This window comes from Notolepis coatsorum (genome assembly GCF_963971535.1).
Source record: "Notolepis coatsorum genome assembly, chromosome: 4".
In the NCBI taxonomy this organism is placed as follows: domain Eukaryota; kingdom Metazoa; phylum Chordata; class Actinopteri; order Aulopiformes; family Paralepididae; genus Notolepis; species Notolepis coatsorum.
The window spans coordinates 201,452,812-201,472,549 of record NC_140168.1 but is presented as its reverse complement, the minus strand read 5'-3'; the positions used below and the strand labels follow the sequence as shown (position 1 = coordinate 201,472,549).

Sequence of the window (19,738 nt, the reverse complement as noted above, 5' to 3'; positions counted from 1 at the left end):
TACTCTCCTCCCTGAGGATCAGAGCCAGACACCAGAAGGCTCGTCGATATACCTGACAACTCCGGGCCAGCTGATATAGAGAATCTAGCTAACGGCATGCACACGCGATAAAACCCAGCTCGTTCTCGGTTCTGTTCTCAGAGAAAAGCCTCTCGCAATGACTTTCATGTCAAACAATGGGGCTTGTTTCCCTTTGAACCAGTTTATTTCTTCTTGCAGGTGGGATTGTTTGTGTAAATTGAGTTGCTGGGGGATTTGAGTGACGCACGTGTGTGTGTGTGTGTGTGTGTGTGTGTGTGTGTGTGTGTGTGTGTGTGTGTGTGTGTGTGTGTGTGTGTGTGTGTGTGTGTGTGTGTGTGTGTGTGTGTGTGTGTGTGTGTGTGTGTGTGTGTGTGTGTGTGTGTGTGTGTGTGTGTGTGTGTGTGTGTGTGTGTGTGTGTGTGTGTGTGTGTGTGTGTGTTTTTGACAGTATTGTGTTTGTGTTTCTGCTCCCAGATGCGACGATGTATGCACATTTCCTGTTCACCGCGTTTGACACGGATCACAATGGATCTGTGAGTTTTGAGGTAAGTGGGAGAGATGAGATCCCGGCGCCGTGAAAGTGTGTTTGTCTCTCTCTCTGTGCCGCGTCTGTCCTTCGATGTGCTCGGCGACCGCTCGCTCGTCTGACCGGACCCACCACGGGAGTGCTGTGTCGGGTGTGAAGTGTGTGATTGGTGGAGTTGATTGGTTCTCGAGAACTTCTGGGGGAGCCAAGCAATTGCCCCCCCCCCCCCCCCCCCCCCGCCTCCTCCGAAAGGGGACGCCCCGAACGGGTGCCGCACTAGTCTAGATTTGATTTTGAACATGTAATAAAATACAAACAATATAAAATCAAAACAAATAATTGAAAAATAAATTAAATGGAAAAGATATATAAATAAACAAAAGCAAAACATAACTCAATTTACATGTTCGAAAAGGAGTAGGAAGAAGTATACACTTATTTAATCTTACCCCTTTTCCACTACTCAAATGAGTGTACTAATTATAAATCCTTCAAAACAAATATATATATATATATATATATATATATATATGCCAAAAAAAACTATATATGTAAAACATGAAAGAAAAGTCAAGTAAGTCTCTGTCTGTCTGTGTGTCATGAGAACCGTTCATCCGATCGACTTTGCGCTTGACAGGGTGTATTGCTGAGGCAGTAAGTACAGTGTGGAGTGTGAGGTTGATTGGATAAGCCGTTCTGGAGAACGCCGCAAGCAGCAATACCAAGCAATCAGCCCATTCCCAACAGGCACCTTTTGAACAGGCACGCAGCACTAGTCATAGGCGTAGATTTAGGGTGGGTTGCAGTATTGAGGACAGGTAAAATTGTAGCTAATATCAAAGCCAAACTCCCTCCCCAACAGAGGAAAACAAATATTATAAGGGGGTCAAACATTTATATATCCTTCTTACCTGTAACTATAGAATAGTTATAAATAGAATACATATTTTAAAGCAATACAGAATGCCTGAGAACCTCACTGCATTATATTCCATTATATTTGTGTCAGCAGGTTCCTGAATTGTGTCTTTTCCATTTCCATCATAAATGTATGCAAAATGCCATGGGAGAGGACCCCCAGATCTCCTGCTTAAAGTTCCCCCCTGTTTAGATCCGATTCGATTCAAATGTTTTGTCATCATCATACAGCACAAGTACAGTACAACGAAAAGAGGTTTGGCATCCAACCAGAGTGCAAATGTAACCGTAAAGTTCAATAGTAATATACAATGTACAGGTGATTAAACTGGGTACAAAATATATAAATTAGTACTACTGAGTGTGGTGCTAATCAGATGGATACGATAAGATGATCCTTTATTAATTCAAGTGTCAAAGCAGCATGGGGGGGGGAGGGGGTACAGAGCTTCACAGTCCAATAATATACTACAATATAAAAAGTACAAAATACAAGATAGTACAAGGTAAGTAGGTAGCAACAACAGTAGCAGCAGTGGCGGCACCGCAAGTAGCAACAGCAGTAACAGTGAGTGGTGCAGTATGTACAGTATGAACAATATGGAAACTATGAACTGTGTGTGTACATAATTAACAGTGTAGTATTATAGCAAGTATTATAGCAAGACATAAATAAATATGAGCAAATAAATAAATATATGAGTACACTGAAGACACTATAGTGGTATGAAACCAAACCTACACACCCTTTTTCACTAGTAGTGCTTAAAGTACTATCAAATGGTTTCATGAGACTGTATGGTAACTAACTGTATGGTAAGTTATGGTAACTAACTGTATGGTAACTAACTGTATGGTAACTAACTGTATGGTAAGTTATGGTAACTAACTGTATGGTAACTAACTGTATGGTAACTAACTGTATGGTAACTGTATGGTAACTAACTGTATGGTAACTTGCATGGGGAGATACTGCACCAGCACACCTTGTTCAATCCATCAACAACACTTTGGTTGATGATTTTTTATTATTATTATTATTATTATTATTATTATTATTATTATTATTATTATTATTATTATTATTATTATTATTATTATTATTATTATTATTATTATTATTATTATTATTATTATTATTATTATTATTATGTGGTATTATCGCTATAATCTAAATGTCCTCCTCTCCACAGCCCGTGTTTGAAGTGATGTCTCCCTGCTGTGTCAGTGGCATCTTTGGGGAATATTTTGTGGAGTTTCAAAACGATGATGAAACACGGACCCCTTGGGCCCTTTCTACAGAAGTAGATCAAACCTGAGCTTTTCAAAGTTAGAAGTACTACCTGTACCTGTACCCCCAAGACATTAGCTAACCTGAAACCTGGGCACATTTGTATTCAGCCCAACCACAGCCTCCAGCGTTTACACATTAATGAAAAATGTGATCTTGCTGATTTGGACAAAAAGAGAAACCTGTCATAACTCCAGGCATATATCCCCAAAGTTAAGTCCAACACACTTCAGCCAAGTTTTGAATGAAAGGGTGTTGGTGCTTAACAGTAGAGGACCGTATATATATACAGGCAAGGCTTTTTACCTTTGTACTTCTCTAAGTATATTATATGTGCAGGGTACTTAATTCTTAATAAATACAGCTGTCTGTAAAGGATATGATTCCATCCAATAAGTGAAGGCAAAGGAAGAGAGGGTTTTACCTGAGCACTTCAAACAGAGCAACCGAAGCCAAACACTGGAGCGCTCATAAAGTCTGCACATTTATTGCAGGAGGGTGACTGACGTTTGGACCAGCGTCTTCCTCAGAGTCAACAGCAGAACAGAAGGTAGAAGAGAGGGAGGAATATATATATGTGTATACTCCACATAATGATGTCATTGACTGACATTTTGAAAAAATAATGAAAATAATAAAAATCAAGAACAAGTAATGGCAACCATCACGATTAGCAAATAATGTAGAGACATGAATGATTGAATGAATGAATGAATGAAGTTTATTTTTCGGTCTTGTTTACAGACAAATCAAACACACACAAAAAGGAAAAGAAAAAAGAAAAATGAATCACAAATGTACATATTCAAGGCAAGCTCACACACAAAATCCAAAATCAACGACCGAAAAAAAGGAATAGGCTGAAGCACATGCTTATTATTTTTTTTTAATCCTCTTTTTCTCCGCCTGATTTTTCTATGCTTTTCCTCCCATCCCAATTTAGTCGTTATGCCAATTCCCCCTACCTGGTCGTTGTGCGCATGTTCCCCCTACTGGTCGGTACAAGGGAACCCTGAAGTCTACCACATGCTTCCTCCGACACATGCGGAGACAGCCAGCGTCTCTCTTTTCACCTGGCAGCGAGGACTCTCATTGGTGAAGTGTAATGCGTGGGAGGTCACGCTCCCTTCACCACTTCCTGCCTTTCGCTGAGCAGGCGCCCAGACCGGACCTGTAGGTGTCGCTGTCCACAACGCCAGATTACCACCCACGACTTCCCTCCTGCTAACTCAGCGAAGCGAGTTAGTATGACGATCGGACCAAGCCGCAGGCAATGCTGACTCTGGGAGTCGAGACCGCAGCCTCTTGCATTGGTGACGAGCGCAATCTCCGCTACGCCACCCGACCGCAGCACATGCTTATTTTTGCCTATCCTTTACAAATTCTTAAAATCTAAATATATTTTAATATAAGAAAGAAAAACACTGTTTTCTATAATTACATGTAATAACATATTAACACTGTTTTCTATAATTACATATAATAACACATTAACACTGTTTTCTATAATAACATATTAACACTGTTTTCTATAATTACATATAATATATTAACACTGTTTTCTATAATTAATATATACCTATAAATCTGTATGATAGCATGTACAATAATGCTGTATATATATTTATTTTGACCATATATACTGTATATCTATCCACATCTGTCTGTACATACCTGCATATAATCATTGTTGCATATCTGTAGATACTATATCTATATCTGTACATTTCCCTTCCCTACTCTTACTAGTTACGCCGCTGGCCAGTATGACTTACCATAGTGTCTTTATACCTGTATCACTGTACATTGTCACGATGGGGTAGGTAGAATGCAATAATACAGAAAGGGAAGGAATGGAGGAGGCAGATGCGAGGAGTGAAGCTTGGAGAAGGGTGTTTACTGTAGAATCCAGTGCAATACAAGGAACATACAGAAACGACATAACAAACTTCACAATACAAAACAACAAACACTAAGACTTACTAGAGGGAGAACGGTGCGACACGACGTGGATAGGAACAGGGGGTAACTGGAGGTATGTCGCCACAAGGAAGGGAGGACAGACAGACACCTAAATACCCAGACTAATTAACAAATCAAGAACACCTGTTCAACACAGAATCACAACACAACGACCAAAGGCACTGACAAACTAAACAACAACTAGACACTACGGCAATGACACACAACAACACAACAAGGGGTGACATCACACATAGACAGGAGTGGCCCAAAATAATAAACAATTAGACACAAATTCTATTATTTGGAACCAGAGCAAAATGGCCGCCTGTACCAACAGGCTAGTCTGGCCACTAGAGGGTAGGAGACCAATGTCAGGCCGAGGGCCAATGTCAGATGGAGGGCATTGCCCAAAGTTAGGTGGAGGGTACTGCCCAATGTTACCATCCTGCCCAGTCCAGCCAGGACCGGGCCTAGGATCATGACAGTACCCCCCCCTCAACGGGGGGCTTCCAGACCCCCGAAAACAACGTCCATAAGCAGGTGAGGGAGGAAGCCGGAACCCCGGAGAGGACCCAGGGAGAGGACCCGAAGAAGAGGGACCAGGAGGCTGAACGAAAAACCCAGGAGGGGCATAGCAGCCAGGGGGGTTGAAAACGGGCGCAGATGCCCGGAGAGGGGGGGTGGGGACTGGAACAGAGGCCCGGGGAGGAGGACTGGACCTGGGAACAGAGGTCCGACGAGGGGGGGTGGGGATGGGCACCGAGACCCGGGGAGGGGGGCAGAACCTGAGAACCGAGGCCCGGCGAGGGGGAGTGGGGACGGGCACCGAGGCCCGACGAGGAGGGCTGGACCTGGGAAGAGAGGCCCGACGAGGGGGGGTGGGTACAGGTGTAGAAGCCTGGGAAGGGGAGCTGGACCCTGGAGCAGGATCCCGGGCGAGAGACCCTCCAGCCGCCGGACCCGGGGCCGGTTCAGGAGAGCCGGACCGGAGGTGTGGCGGCGACGACCCCTGGAGCAGTATCCCACGCAGACCACGGCGAAGACCACGGCGAAGACCCCGGCGAGGACCACGGCGAGGACCAGGATGCTGATCACGGCGCAGAGCTGGACCAGACGGGGAGCCAGGATCCGTCGAAGAGCCGGGAGCCGGCACGGCAGCCGGACCAGGGCCCTCATTCATCAACGTGGACGTAGAACTTGACCTACTTCCACACGTAAGCACGGAATGTAGAACTAGCGTACGCACAGGGAAGTCGGCATTCATCACACGTGCGTACGCAGGCTCTATGGTCCTCCGTGTTGATGAATACCACTTTGTTCTACCGTCAATGCTCGTGCATGATTATCCATATATGGTCATGAAAATGAGGAAACACCCCCCATGGGATGTGAAATAATGGACGGACCCGAGCGGAACCCTGAGAAACTCCACGAAGATTGTTCACTGCTGTCGAACCAAGAAGACACTATCGCGTATTGTGGGATAAATAAAAGGCGGACTCGTAAACGGTGATGTCAAATATCAACGGCTCCCTAAGACCATTGCTGCAATTCTGCCTGGACAGCTCTAAATACTAATAAAGACCGTTCGTTGACCACTGTTTGGCGTTGGTTGTGTGTCATTATAACCATGCTGTAATATGAATGCCTTTATTAGTTGTGTTCGATTGGCTATATGATTTTTAGATGCATCTATTTTGTTGTCGGCTAATAAAGACCGCGCTGGAATATGACTGCCTTTTCCCGTGTTGTTTGATTAATACCCCAGGGATTAAAGTTCTCCTCAATTTTATTCCAAATCGCGATGGATCTCCCGTCAATTTTCTACCTGCTGCATATGATTTCTAGAGGCATACTACAGTCTATTACTGCGGTCAAGTGAGCCGTCTTTTGCTTTTGCGTGGTCAAATCAGCCGCTCTTGTTTTTCGAGTGCGCGATTAGTTCCAGGTTTACGGTAATGCATTCAAACAACCCTATGTCAGTATTGGGTAGCCTATATAAACAATATAATACGAGAGCATATACAAGAACAATGAATCTCACTGCATGTATGATAGCCTGCCTTTCAATACATGAACTTGAATTCCATCATGTTTGTGTGCGGGACTCACAAGGCTGCTGTCACAATGGGTGGTACCGGTGTACAGTGATAATAACAGTCCACACAATATCACGATCCATGCCATAGCCTATGTTCTATTAGGACATGATCTGTGACGACAAATGTTCTAGAATGTTTGATTAAGATATCATACTCTGACAGCATGCCTATGAGCAACAAAAACGCGAACTTGAATCCCATCATATACATAATCTGTCCACTATAGTGTCATTGCAATGCGTTTTCTATTCTTTCTTATACAGTAAAAAGGGGGAAGAACACTATATTCATATGACTTGTATTCTGCTTACAGCTTCGAAGTTCCACTTGTTTCGTTTAACGTAAAGCCTTTTAAATATAATCAAAACGTTCCTGTGTTTCTGCGGTCTGCGCAGAATAATAACGAGTTGAGCTTTATGATTTATGATGAATTGAAAATGGGGGACCCTGATGTAAACAAGACGAAAGTTGGTCTGCATCCCCAATTAACAATTGTATGTACTGAGCTCGCTGTACTGTACTGTACCCATTCTGCAATCTGTTAATAAACTTTTCAATCAATCAATCAATCAAGCTACGCGGAGCGCAGTCAGTCAGTAGCCTACACCCCGTATATTCCGATAACGCTATATAAACCATGCTGCATTCATTCTGAGAGAAAGATCTATTATTCCAAATGCTATTTATAGGGTTTTGACCATAATTACACTACTGTTGCTATTTTACAATGAACTATAATGAACTACGGTTCGTACAGAACGTGCCAGTGTTATTATGCACAGAAGCTCATTTCCTTGTTGTAATAATATATTCTACCACTGGGCGCTAGGTACGCCAGGTCTGACCTGTGCGTAGATGTACGCACGAAGTCAAGTTCAAGTTGAAATTGATGAATCCCACTCTTTGCTTAGAAATGATCGTACGCACAGGGTAAGCACAGATCTGTGCGTAGAACACGTTGATGCATGAGGGCCCAGGTGTAGAGGCCGGGCAGGGCGTGGAGACCGGATCGGTCTCGGCGGCGCCGCGTGGTGTAGGATCCGGGGATGAGGAGCCAGGACCCAGAGCTGAGGCTGGACTGGGCGTGGAAGCTGGACCAGCTGTGGAGGCCTTACTAGCCATACTAGCCTCGGGGGCTAGGCTAACTGTGGGCCCTGGACTCACTGTGGGAACTGTGCTAGCTGAAAATGCCTGGCTAGCTTGGGACATCTGGTCCGTCTCAGGTACTAGGCTCACCCTGAACCTGGAGCCTAGTCTGGCAGTGGAGACTGTGCTAGCTGGAGACATCTGGTCTGTCTCAGATACTAGGCTCACCCTGAACCTGGAGCCTAGTCTGGCAGTGGAGACTGTGCTAGCTGGAAACGGCCGGTTAGCTATTGAAACGAAGCTAACGGGCGGAGCTATGTTAGCTGGGGACGGCTGGTTAGCTATTGACACGAAGCTAACGGGCGGAGCTAGGTTAGCTGGGAGTGGCTGGTTAGCTATTGACACAAAGCTAACCGGCGGAGCTATGTTAGCTGTGGACGTCTGGTTAGCTGTCTGAGCAAAGCTAACGGGTGGAGCTGTACCCACTGGAGACGTCTGGCCATCGATAGTGGCGGGACTAACAGGTGGAGCCGTGCTAACTGGGGACGACCGGTTAGCTATTGGCACGAAGCTAACGGGTGGAGCTATGTTAGCTGGGGACGGCTGGTTAGCTATTGACACGAAGCTAACGGGCGGAGCTAGGTTAGCTGGGAGTGGCTGGTTAGCTATTGACACAAAGCTAACCGGCGGAGCTATGTTAGCTGTGGACGTCTGGTTAGCTGTCTGAGCAAAGCTAACGGGTGGAGCTGTACCCACTGGAGACGTCTGGCCATCGATAGTGGCGGGACTAACAGGTGGAGCCGTGCTAACTGGGGACGACCAGTTAGTTATTGGCACGAAGCTAACGGGTGGAGCTATGTTAGCTGTGGACGTCTGGTTAGCTGTCTGAGCAAAGCTAACGGGTGGAGCTGTACCCACTGGAGACGTCTGGCCATCGATAGTGGCGGGACTAACAAGTGGAGCTGTGCTAACTGGGGACGACCGGTTAGCTATTGGCACGAGACTAACGGTCGGAGCTATGTTGGCTGTAGACGACAGATCGGCGATGGACATCCGAGCAGCCTCAGCGGCTGTGGGAGGATCTAGGCTGACCGTAAGCCTGAGAACAGTCGGCAGGCTAGCTACCCTAGCCTTCGGTTTATGCTTCTCTATGAGGACAGCAACATGTTCAGCCATCTCCCACATCGCCGTCTGCAGTGTCGGATTCTCAGTGGCGACCTGGTCGATCTTCCGGAGTAGGAACCCCCATTTGGCCAGTGAGTAACTCTTCATGTCACCGGCCATCAGGGTCAGGACAACGGTGATGGTATCACTTGCCCTTCCTGCTGCATTCGTTACTGTTGGTGGCGACATTCTGTCACACTGGGGTAGGTAGAATGCAATAATACAGAAAGGGAAGGAATGGAGGAGGCAGATGCGAGGAGTGAAGCTTGGAGAAGGGTGTTTACTGTAGAATCCAGTGCAATACAAGGAACATACAGAAACGACATAACAAACTTCACAATACAAAACAACAAACACTAAGACTTACTAGAGGGAGAACGGTGCGTCACGACGTGGATAGGAACAGGGGGTAACTGGAGGTATGTCGCCACAAGGAAGGGAGGACAGACAGACACCTAAATACCCAGACTAATTAACAAATCAAGAACACCTGGTCAACACAGAATCACAACACAACGACCAAAGGCACTGACAAACTAAACAACAACTAGACACTACGGCAATGACACACAACAACACAACAAGGGGTGACATCACACATAGACAGGAGTGGCCCAAAATAATAAACAATTAGACACGAATTCTATTATTTGGAACCAGAGCAAAATGGCCGCCTGTACCAACAGGCTAGTCTGGCCACTAGAGGGTAGGAGACCAATGTCAGGCCGAGGGCCAATGTCGGCATTGCCCAAAGTTAGGTGGAGGGTACTGCCCAATGTTACCATCCTGCCCAGTCCAGCCAGGACCGGGCCTAGGATCATGACAGTACATATTAATACTACAACTCTGTACACACATCTGATTAGCGCTATTACTCAGTAGTACTACTTCATATATTCTATACCCAGTTTAATCACCTGTACATTGTATATTACTATTGCACTTTACTGTTACATTTGCACTCTGGTTGGATGCCAACCTTATTTTCGTTGTACTGTACTCAAGGGCGTCCATTTGGTATGGCAAGGTATGGCACTCTATATGAAATGAAAATGGGGGACCCTGATGGAAACAAGACAAACGTCTTTCTCAGGTCTGCATCCCCTTAACAATTGTATGTATTGAGCCGTACTGTATTGTACCCATTCTCCAATCTGTTAAATAAAGTTTTCATTCATTCATTCATTCACCTTGGCAAAAAAAATAATAATAATTACAATTTTTTATGTTGATTTAGAATTCGAATGTCAACATTATGAACGAAGCTTCGAACTATTCGGTACAGCCCTAGCATGTTTTGATATTGTCAATTATCTCACTTTTACTAGGTGACTTTTGCTGTGACTAACTGAAATATGCCCAAAAAAAAGGGAAAATGGACATAGGGACGTTTTTTTTTATCAAAGGGCAGCAGAGACAAGTGATACAGGGACACAGGTAAGGTCTGGCTTAGTGATTATAATAGTGCAGTTCAGCATTCAGTAACCCATACTTTTTGTGAATGTGTTTTTGATACTACATTCTGTTGAACACACACCTCAAAACTGTACCTAAGGAAAATTGGCTCAATTGCAAGAAAAGTAATAGACAGTTATGATATTACATTCTGCATAATTCGTATGCAAAATATTGTGGTTCCCTGCTTTAGTCTGTTGACACATTTCTATACTAAAAATGCTTGTGTAGTCCTGTGTCATACCTAAATGTCATATAACTGAATTGTATAGAAACAACTCACCAAAAGTGACTATTGCACAACTGATTTGACAAAAGAATTCCACCAAAAAAAAAAAAAAAAACCTTCAGCCCCCCCCCCCCTACTCGCCATACCTTGCCTTTTAATGAAAGGACGCCACTGACTGTACTTGATGATGACAATACATTTGGATCTAATCTAATCTCAACAGTGTTTCCCCTATGGTAGGATAGGCAGGGTGGGTAAGTATTCCTAAAGCAGTAAAGTGAATAATGTATACTCAGTAGATAGTAAATTATAACACTACCTCATGCATACTGCACCTTATGTGACACTGTGAATAATGTGAATATTCCTCAGCTAGTCAGATAGTAAATTATATTGACCATATTGATCAAATTGTTTACACTGCCTGTGTTGTTTTTTACTACCTGTATACTGTGTTGTTTTACTACCTGTACCCCCTCCCCCCCTCCCCCCCATGCTGCTATGATGCCTGAATTTCCCCAAGGGGATCAATAAAGGAATATCTTATCTTAAAGGGTCTATAACAATTACATGGTAATTATTTAGTGGCCCTTACATCCCATCGACAAAGTATATTGGGGAATCATTGCATGATTAATCGATGTCATTATCTGTGAGTATTTACATGTCCTAGGTATTGATTGCCACATCACCTAAACACAATAGGGACTAGAGATCAATAGAGGCGCGGTTTGGTCATTTATAAGACGCTGCATTAAGGGTATCGATCCAGAAGACTTCCCTACACAGTCAAGTCATGTGTTAATGATGTCCCCTTTAGATTCAGATTAGATTAGATTAATGATGTCCCCTTTAGATTCAGATTACATTAGATGAATGATGTCCCCTTTAGATTCAGATTAGATTAATGATGTCCCCTTTAGATTTAGATTAGATTAGATTACAATGTATTGTCATCATACAGCACAAGTACAGTACAACGAAAATAAATTTGACATCCAACCAGAGTGCAAATGTAACATACAATGTACAGGTGATTAAACTGCGTAAAACATATATAAATTAGTACTACAGAGTAATAGTGCTAATCAGATGTATGTACAGAGTTGTAGTATACAGGTATAAAGACACTGGTAGTAAGTCAAACTGGCCAGCAACATAACTAGTAAGAGCAGGTAAGGGATATGTACAGATATAGCTACAGATATCTAAAAAGCATTATATGCAGGTATGTGCCCCCTTGAGGGCTTGACTGGGGTGACAATGGCTCAGGAGGTAGAGCAGTTGTCTGGTAATCTGGAGGTTCCCCGTTCGATTCCCACTCCTCCCGGGCAGCCTGTTGAAGTGTCCTTGAGCAAGACACCTAACTCCTAATTGCTCCCGATGAGCAGGTTGGTACCTTGCATGGTCACCTCCGCCGTTGGTGTGTGAATGTGTGAGTGAATGGGTAAAATGTGAGGAACAAATTGTCTCAAAACAAGACTAGAAAGCGGGGATCTTTGATTAAAGACAGTGACAAGCTACAGAAGATGGCCACAAACGATAGTACGAGTGATGAAGAGGACGAAACGGAACATTTCATTGTCCCGGAAGGGAAGACTCGGGGGAGGCTGACAAAAACTCTGATAACAGTCAATCATCTGATTAACGGAATTATTTAGATTTATAATTCCGGCAACTCTCTGTTAATTTGCCTTCATTCAGTGGATGAAATCATATCCTTACAGAGAGCTGTATTCATTCAAAACGAAGTATCCTGCACATTATACTATACTTGATAATATACTTAGAGAATAAAAGATATGGAAACTATAACATCTCTATATGGTGATTTCATTGGATGTGCACTGTTAATAATGCTTGTATATCTTATCGTGTGTTGTCATGTTTGTTTATATGTTTGTTTAAAAAATAATAAAAAAATTAAACACAAAAAACATCTCATACTGTAGTTGCTGGAGAGTTCCAGAATTAATCAACCACGTTCCCCGTCCTTCATCCAAAGTTAAAACGCCTCCATTCTTGCAGCATGCCGTACCAGCAGCAAGGACATTTAAAGGAACACGCCAACATTATGGGAAATACGCTTCCCGTCTTCTCCAGAGTCAGACAAGAAGATGGATACTGATTTCCTCTCGGTAGAAACAAGCTGGCTGCAAGCTAGCCTAGCTTAGCGTGAATTAATGGGAGTGGATACGGATCAGCTAGCCTAGCTTAAAACTCCAGCAGAGGTGTTGTTGATCAACAGCTAGGCTTTAAACACATGACAACGCTTGGCACGTTTTGGCTACGGAGCCTTCATCAGACTGTGCATTTCTTTGTGGGAGTTTTTCAGATGCTTATTTCTTATGTTATGAGACAACAGCCCTCCCCAATGAGCACCGTCTAATCAGAAGATTGCTATATCGTCAATGTAAACAAGGAAATGTAAACAGTATTTTCACTAGTGCTGTCAATAGATAAAAAAAAATTAACTAATTAATCTCACAATTTTCTGTAATTAATCTAGATTAAAAATAGCATTTTTCTACTTAAGACCGAAGCTTGTAACAGATATTTACTTGAGTAAAATCATGGAATTAATGTAAAATCAACACAAAGTATATTTAGATTCAAAGACTATTTTAATAGCTTTCTTTGAATAGTTTCTCTCCTGTGAAATACAAATGTTCAACAAAACCATCAACATTGACTCAGCTAGACCTCTTTCTTATATCCGCGGCACTAAGATTGAAGATTTTTCACTCCATAGATTAATCTAGATTAATTTATTTTAATGCTTTAAATGATTTAAATTAATCTCCAAAGTTAAAGCATTCATTTTGACAGCCCTAATTTTCACATACCCCCCCTCGTTGCACATAAACACAGTCCTCCACGACAATATGGGTTTCATCAGAGACTCCTGCTGTGTGCGGCGGGCACACTGGGGCCTCTTTGGGGGTTCAGTGCCTTGCTCAAGGGCACTTAGACAGAGATGGTAGGCACTGTAGATGTAACACCAGCTCACCCCGAGTCGGGATACATCTGTCGGTGCCCGGGGATCGAATCGGCGACCTTTCGGTTTACCGGTTGGCCTCTATAGGCCGTTGACCGTTTTGCTCGTATGTCGTGTTGCCACCTTGGAAAGTTCAAGTTCAAGTTTCTTTATTAATTTGTCATACAAAAATACAGAATACCTTTATATGAAATGCTTTTTCCTGTTTTGCTCCTGAGAGTGTGCTAGATAAAAAAATAGAAAAAGTATAAAATAGAAAGTCAACAGTACGTAAACAAGTGTACACAAAAGTGTTCAATATACATATATATATATATATACAATATACAATACAGAGTAGAAAAAATTAGTAACTGAGTTACAATACAATATACAGTACAATGCAGAAATGGGCTGAGGAATCCCATGAGGAATCCCAAAAGGAATCCCAACCTGAGCACAACATAAGAGCTAAATGGCCTCGCGTGTGTGAAGATGGTCCTTCCTGCCTCTCCATTGGTCCCATCCAGCTCAGGCAGCGCTCCATTCGTCGGACCTTCACTCACTCAAAGTTCTCTTCTCTGCAGGACTTCGTCACAGGGCTCTCTATCCTGCTCAGAGGCTCGGTCCAGGAGAAGCTGACCTGGGCCTTTAACTTGTACGACATCAATAAGGATGGATATATTACTAAAGAAGTATGTTTCATGTAAATCCTTAGATCCTAATGTGAAAAACTGTGATTTATGCCTGCACTTTATGTGCTCATTTTATGCCTGTCTTTTTTCTGTTATGAAGCACTTTGAGCTGCAGTTTCTGTATGAAAGGTTATTATTATGATTATTATTATTACTAGGTTTGAAAATACCGTTTGTCTCAAAACTTAAAATATATGGCTGATGGATTCAATTGACCTATCTCAAACCCCCACCCCCTTTTCTTGATCCTCCAATCACAAATGTTGCTTCCCTCGGACAAGGATCAAGAAAAGGGGGTGGGGTTTGAGAGAGGTCAATTATACCATGTGATCTGAGATAATTACGACTTGTTGTACAGGACTTGTAAGTCGCTTTGGATAAAGGCGTCACCTGAATGACTAAATGTAAAGTGTAAATGTAACAGTAAAATATGCATAAAAATATACAGGACATGTGTGTAGTATACAGTGTGTAACAAGTGATTAAATGCAATATATATATATAACAAAGCTACTGAGTAAATAGTAAATTGCTCTAAAAGCACTGCATAGATATACCAACTACAACGATTAAAGCTGAAATATCTTCACTTGTTTCACTGAGAAGTATTGGATCAATGATTTGTATTATCAAATCCCCCTACCTGACTGACCTCCTTCTCCCTTACCGCCCCACCCGATCCCTCCGGTCCTCTTCCACTGCTTCCCTCATCGTCCCGTCATCCAAATTAAAAGGTTTTGGTGATCAGGCTTTCTCACATGCTGCACCCCGACTCTGGAACACCCTCCCTCAGACCACCAGAGACTCTCCCTCACTCTCCACCTTCAAATCCAGACTCAAAACCTACCTGTTCTCCCAAGCATTCAACCTTCCTTACCCATAACCACCCTCCTCCAACCTACCACCCCCTTTTCCCCTGCCCGACCTTCTCTCCTCTCCCGCCCCCACCCCCTCTCGGTTTCCCTTACTTACTTCCAGACTGTCTCCCCTACTGGCTCCTGTATTTGTTGTCTGTTACTCATGGTTTTATGTTCTTGTGTATTCTTATTGTTCTCTGTTTCCCTGTGGTTCTATGGTTCTTTGTTTCTTTGTTTTTGCCTATTGTCAGCGACTTTGGGTCCTTGAAAAGCGCTATACAAAATACATTTATTATTATTATTTGATGGCTGTGTCTCCTATAGGAAATGCTGGACATCATGAAGGCCATCTATGACATGATGGGGAAGTGCACTTATCCCGTCGTCAAGGACGAGACGCCTCGGGCGCACGTGGAGATCTTCTTCCAGGCAAGTCCTCGTTCAGCAGCCCCAGTGTTCCAATTCATTCATTCATTCATTCATTCAAACCTTTATTTATTCTCGAAAAGACAATTGAGATCACCCTCATTTTCAATGTCGTCAAGACTTTACAGACATTTCAATGCACACATTTCTACAATATAACAATAATAAATATTAATAACTATCTATAAAGTACTTTTCACACATGGACCGCAGTCCAGAGTGCCCCACAGCAATTAGTATAAAATTAACATAGGCATAAAATCAGCACACAATTGACAAAATAAAAAACAATGCATAAATTGCAGACATAAGAATAGGTATAAAATACAATAAAAGTAGTGCAATGTAAAGGTGCAGACTTAAGAATAGGCATAAAATAAGTACAACAGTACAATGTCGCTCGAAGGCATGTGAACCCCCCATGGAACAGTCAGTCCCCCAAACACAACAAGCCTCCAAGCATCCCTCGTCATTCACTGCTCTCTGTTCTCTGTCTCCAACAGAAGATGGATAAGAACAAGGATGGAGTCGTGACTATAGACGAGTTCATTGACTGCTGCCAAAATGTGAGTTGTGGGCCTCAGTGCTGGCGTGATTGACACTCTCTTTCCACCACTGACCTATCACAAACCCCACCCTCTTTTCTTTATCCTCCAATCGCAACTAATCAGATGTGTGTGTACAGAGTTGTAGTATTAAGTAGTATTATGTACAGTGATACAGATATAAAGACACTATGGTAGTAAGTCATATTGGCCAGCAGTGTAACTAGTTGAGAGTGGGTAAGTGATATGTACAGATATAGATATACATTTACATTATATATATACAGATATAGTATCTACAGATAAAAGGATTATATGCAGAAAGCCCAGAGAAAGCACTCATCCGTAATTTACAAATACTTACTTTGTACAGTATTTGTAGCTAGTACTTAGCTAGTTAGAAGATTACTTTATTGTCAATGTACACAAGGACAATTTGTCTTTTTGCATATCCCTCCTAGTTACACATACACACAGTCCTCATATCCCTCCTAGTTACACATACACACAGTCCTCATATCCCTCCTAGTTACACACACAGTCCTCATATCCCTCCTAGTTACACATACACACAGTCCTCATATCCCTCCTAGTTACACACACAGTCCTCATATCACTCCTAGTTACACACACAGTCCTCATATCCCTCCTAGTTACACATACACACAGTCCTCATATCCCTCCTAGTTACACATACACAGTCCTCATATCCCTCCTAGTTACACATACACACAGTCCTCATATCCCTCCTAGTTACACATACACACAGTCCTCATATCCCTCCTAGTTACACACACAGTCCTCATATCCCTCTTAGGTACACATACACACAGTCCTCATATCCCTCCTAGTTACACACAGTCCTCATAGTGCTTTTGTTTCTTTGTTTGTACTCTTGCTCCCGACTATTGTCAGCGACTTCGGGTTATTGAGAAGCGCTATATAAATTACATGAATTATTATTATTATTATTATTATTATTATTATTATTATTATTATTATTATTATTATTATTATTATTATTATTATTATTATTATTATTATTATTATTATTATTATTATTATTATTATTATTATTATTATATCCCTCCTAGTTACACATACACACAGTCCTCATATCCCTCCTAGTTACACACAGTCCTCATATCCATCCTAGTTACACATAAACACAGTCCTCACATCCCTCCTAGTTACACACAGTCCTCATATCCCTCCTAGTTACACACAGTCCTCATATCCCTCCTAGTTACACACACACACACACACACAAATACACAGTCCTCACATATCTCCTAGTTAGACACACATACAGTCCTCATATCCCTCCTAGTTACACACAGTCCTCATATCCCTCCTAGTTACACACAGTCCTCATATCCCTCCTAGTTACACACACAAACAGTCCTCATATCCCTCCTAGTTACACACACACACACACACACACACACACACACACACACACACACACACACACACACACACACACACACACACACACACACACACACACACACACACACACACACACACACACACACACACACACACACACACACACAGTCCTCATATATCTCCTAGTTACACACAGTCCTCATATCCCTCCTAGTTACACACAGTCCTTATATCCCTCCTAGTTACACACAGTCCTTATATCCCTCCTAGTTACACACAGTCCTCATATCCCTCCTAGTTACACACAGTCCTTATATCCCTCCTAGTTACACACAGTCCTTATATCCCTCCTAGTTACACACAGTCCTCACATCCCTCCTAGTTACACACAGTCCTCATATCCCTCCTAGTTACACACAGTCCTCATATCCCTCCTAGTTACACACACACACACACACACACACAAATACACAGTCCTCACATATCTCCTAGTTAGACACACATACAGTCCTCATATCCCTCCTAGTTACACACAGTCCTCATATCCCTCCTAGTTACACACAGTCCTCATATCCCTCCTAGTTACACACACAAACAGTCCTCATATCCCTCCTAGTTACACACACACACACACACACACACACACACACACACACACACACACACACACACACACACACACACACACACACACACACACACACACACACACACACACACAGTCCTCATATATCTCCTAGTTACACACAGTCCTCATATCCCTCCTAGTTACACACAGTCCTTATATCCCTCCTAGTTACACACAGTCCTTATATCCCTCCTAGTTACACACAGTCATCCACACACATGCATTTCATCAGAGAGCTCAGAGCGCAGGGTCGCCTGCAGTGCAGCGCCCCTGGAGAACTTTTGGGGTTCAGTGCCTTGCTCAAAGGCACTTAGGTAGGATTGTGGGCACTGTAGATGTAACACCAGCCACCCTTCAGTCACCAGCTCACAGCTGGAATACACCCTCCTGTCGGGGTCGAGGATCGAACCAGCCACCTTTCGGTTACTGGTCGGCCTCTTTACCTCTAGGCCACCCTGCCTCTTATTATTACACAGTAATTACAGTGTAATTTGTCTCCCATAATAGGAGCCGCTACCATAGAGTTTCTCAATAGTTAATTTCTCTTGTTCGCAGGATGAAAACATCATGAGATCCATGCACCTCTTTGAAAACGTCATTTAACTCTGGACCGGGACCCGGGGACACACGTCACACAACGTGGCCCCCAACAACCGTGACTCGGACTTGGACCTCGGACTCGGACTCTCACTCTATACTGTGTACAGTGTGCTATGCAGACTTTACAAAAACAAAAACAACACTTTTTGACCACAGATGAAGTAATTGTCCATCGCAGCGGGCACCGAATAGGAGTAGGCCTCACGGTATCAACACTCTGGAATTGCTTTGTCAGGATCTGATTGAATGGATGTTATCGCCCCCCCCCCCCCCCCCCCCCAGTTACATGTACACTCTGTTCCGCTCACGCTGCGGAGCGATAGATAGACATTCTCACCGTAGAGGCCCGTGTCAAGTTGTTCTACCAGACGAACAACCTTTTACAGCGAGATTGAGTTTCACCGCGCCATGGTCTCTGGAGTGCCCCACTGCGGCAGACCACCGCGGCTAGCCCCCGAGACCGCGCAGACAGATGGGGAAATTAAAAGAGTTTTGGAAGTGAGTCGGCGCTCGGGTTTTGAGGCGAGTTTGAGGGTGTTATCATCACAGCTGTGTTTTATACCGGCAGTCGCTCGTGCGTTTTTGCCCCCGGCGCTCCTTCTCCTCAAGGGTACGGTCCCTGTGAATCCATAGGACGTGTAGTGTGATAGTAAAGGGTTAACATTCTGTAGTGTGGTAGTGAAAGGGTTAAATCTGAATATAAAATATGAAAAGAATATTTGAGCCCTTGAGCACATGACGTGAGAGCGAAACGGCCACTGTGTGACTGAGGTCGACGGCAGAGGATTCCAGAATGTTCCTACCATTGCACAGTCAGCTGTCGCGGTCTATCCTTTGCTCTCCAAAAAAAAGGAAGCATTT

At 43.3% G+C, this 19,738-nt stretch overlaps 1 protein-coding gene across 3 annotated transcripts in view; it reads left to right on the top strand.

Annotated features, from left to right (window-relative positions):
- kcnip4a (potassium voltage-gated channel interacting protein 4a) overlaps nucleotides 1-18,880 on the top strand; it is a gene marked incomplete at both ends in the record, with an annotated part of 306,188 nt that extends 287,308 nt beyond the window's left edge. For all 3 annotated transcript variants that reach the window (XM_084312712.1, XM_084312711.1, XM_084312710.1), the window contains 5 exons: nucleotides 496-566; nucleotides 14,322-14,429; nucleotides 15,611-15,715; nucleotides 16,216-16,278; nucleotides 18,833-18,880. In XM_084312712.1, coding sequence (XP_084168838.1) covers nucleotides 496-566; nucleotides 14,322-14,429; nucleotides 15,611-15,715; nucleotides 16,216-16,278; nucleotides 18,833-18,880 — 395 coding nt within the window. The remainder of the gene's footprint in view (nucleotides 1-495; nucleotides 567-14,321; nucleotides 14,430-15,610; nucleotides 15,716-16,215; nucleotides 16,279-18,832) is intronic.
- Between the last annotated feature and the right edge of the window lie 858 nt (nucleotides 18,881-19,738).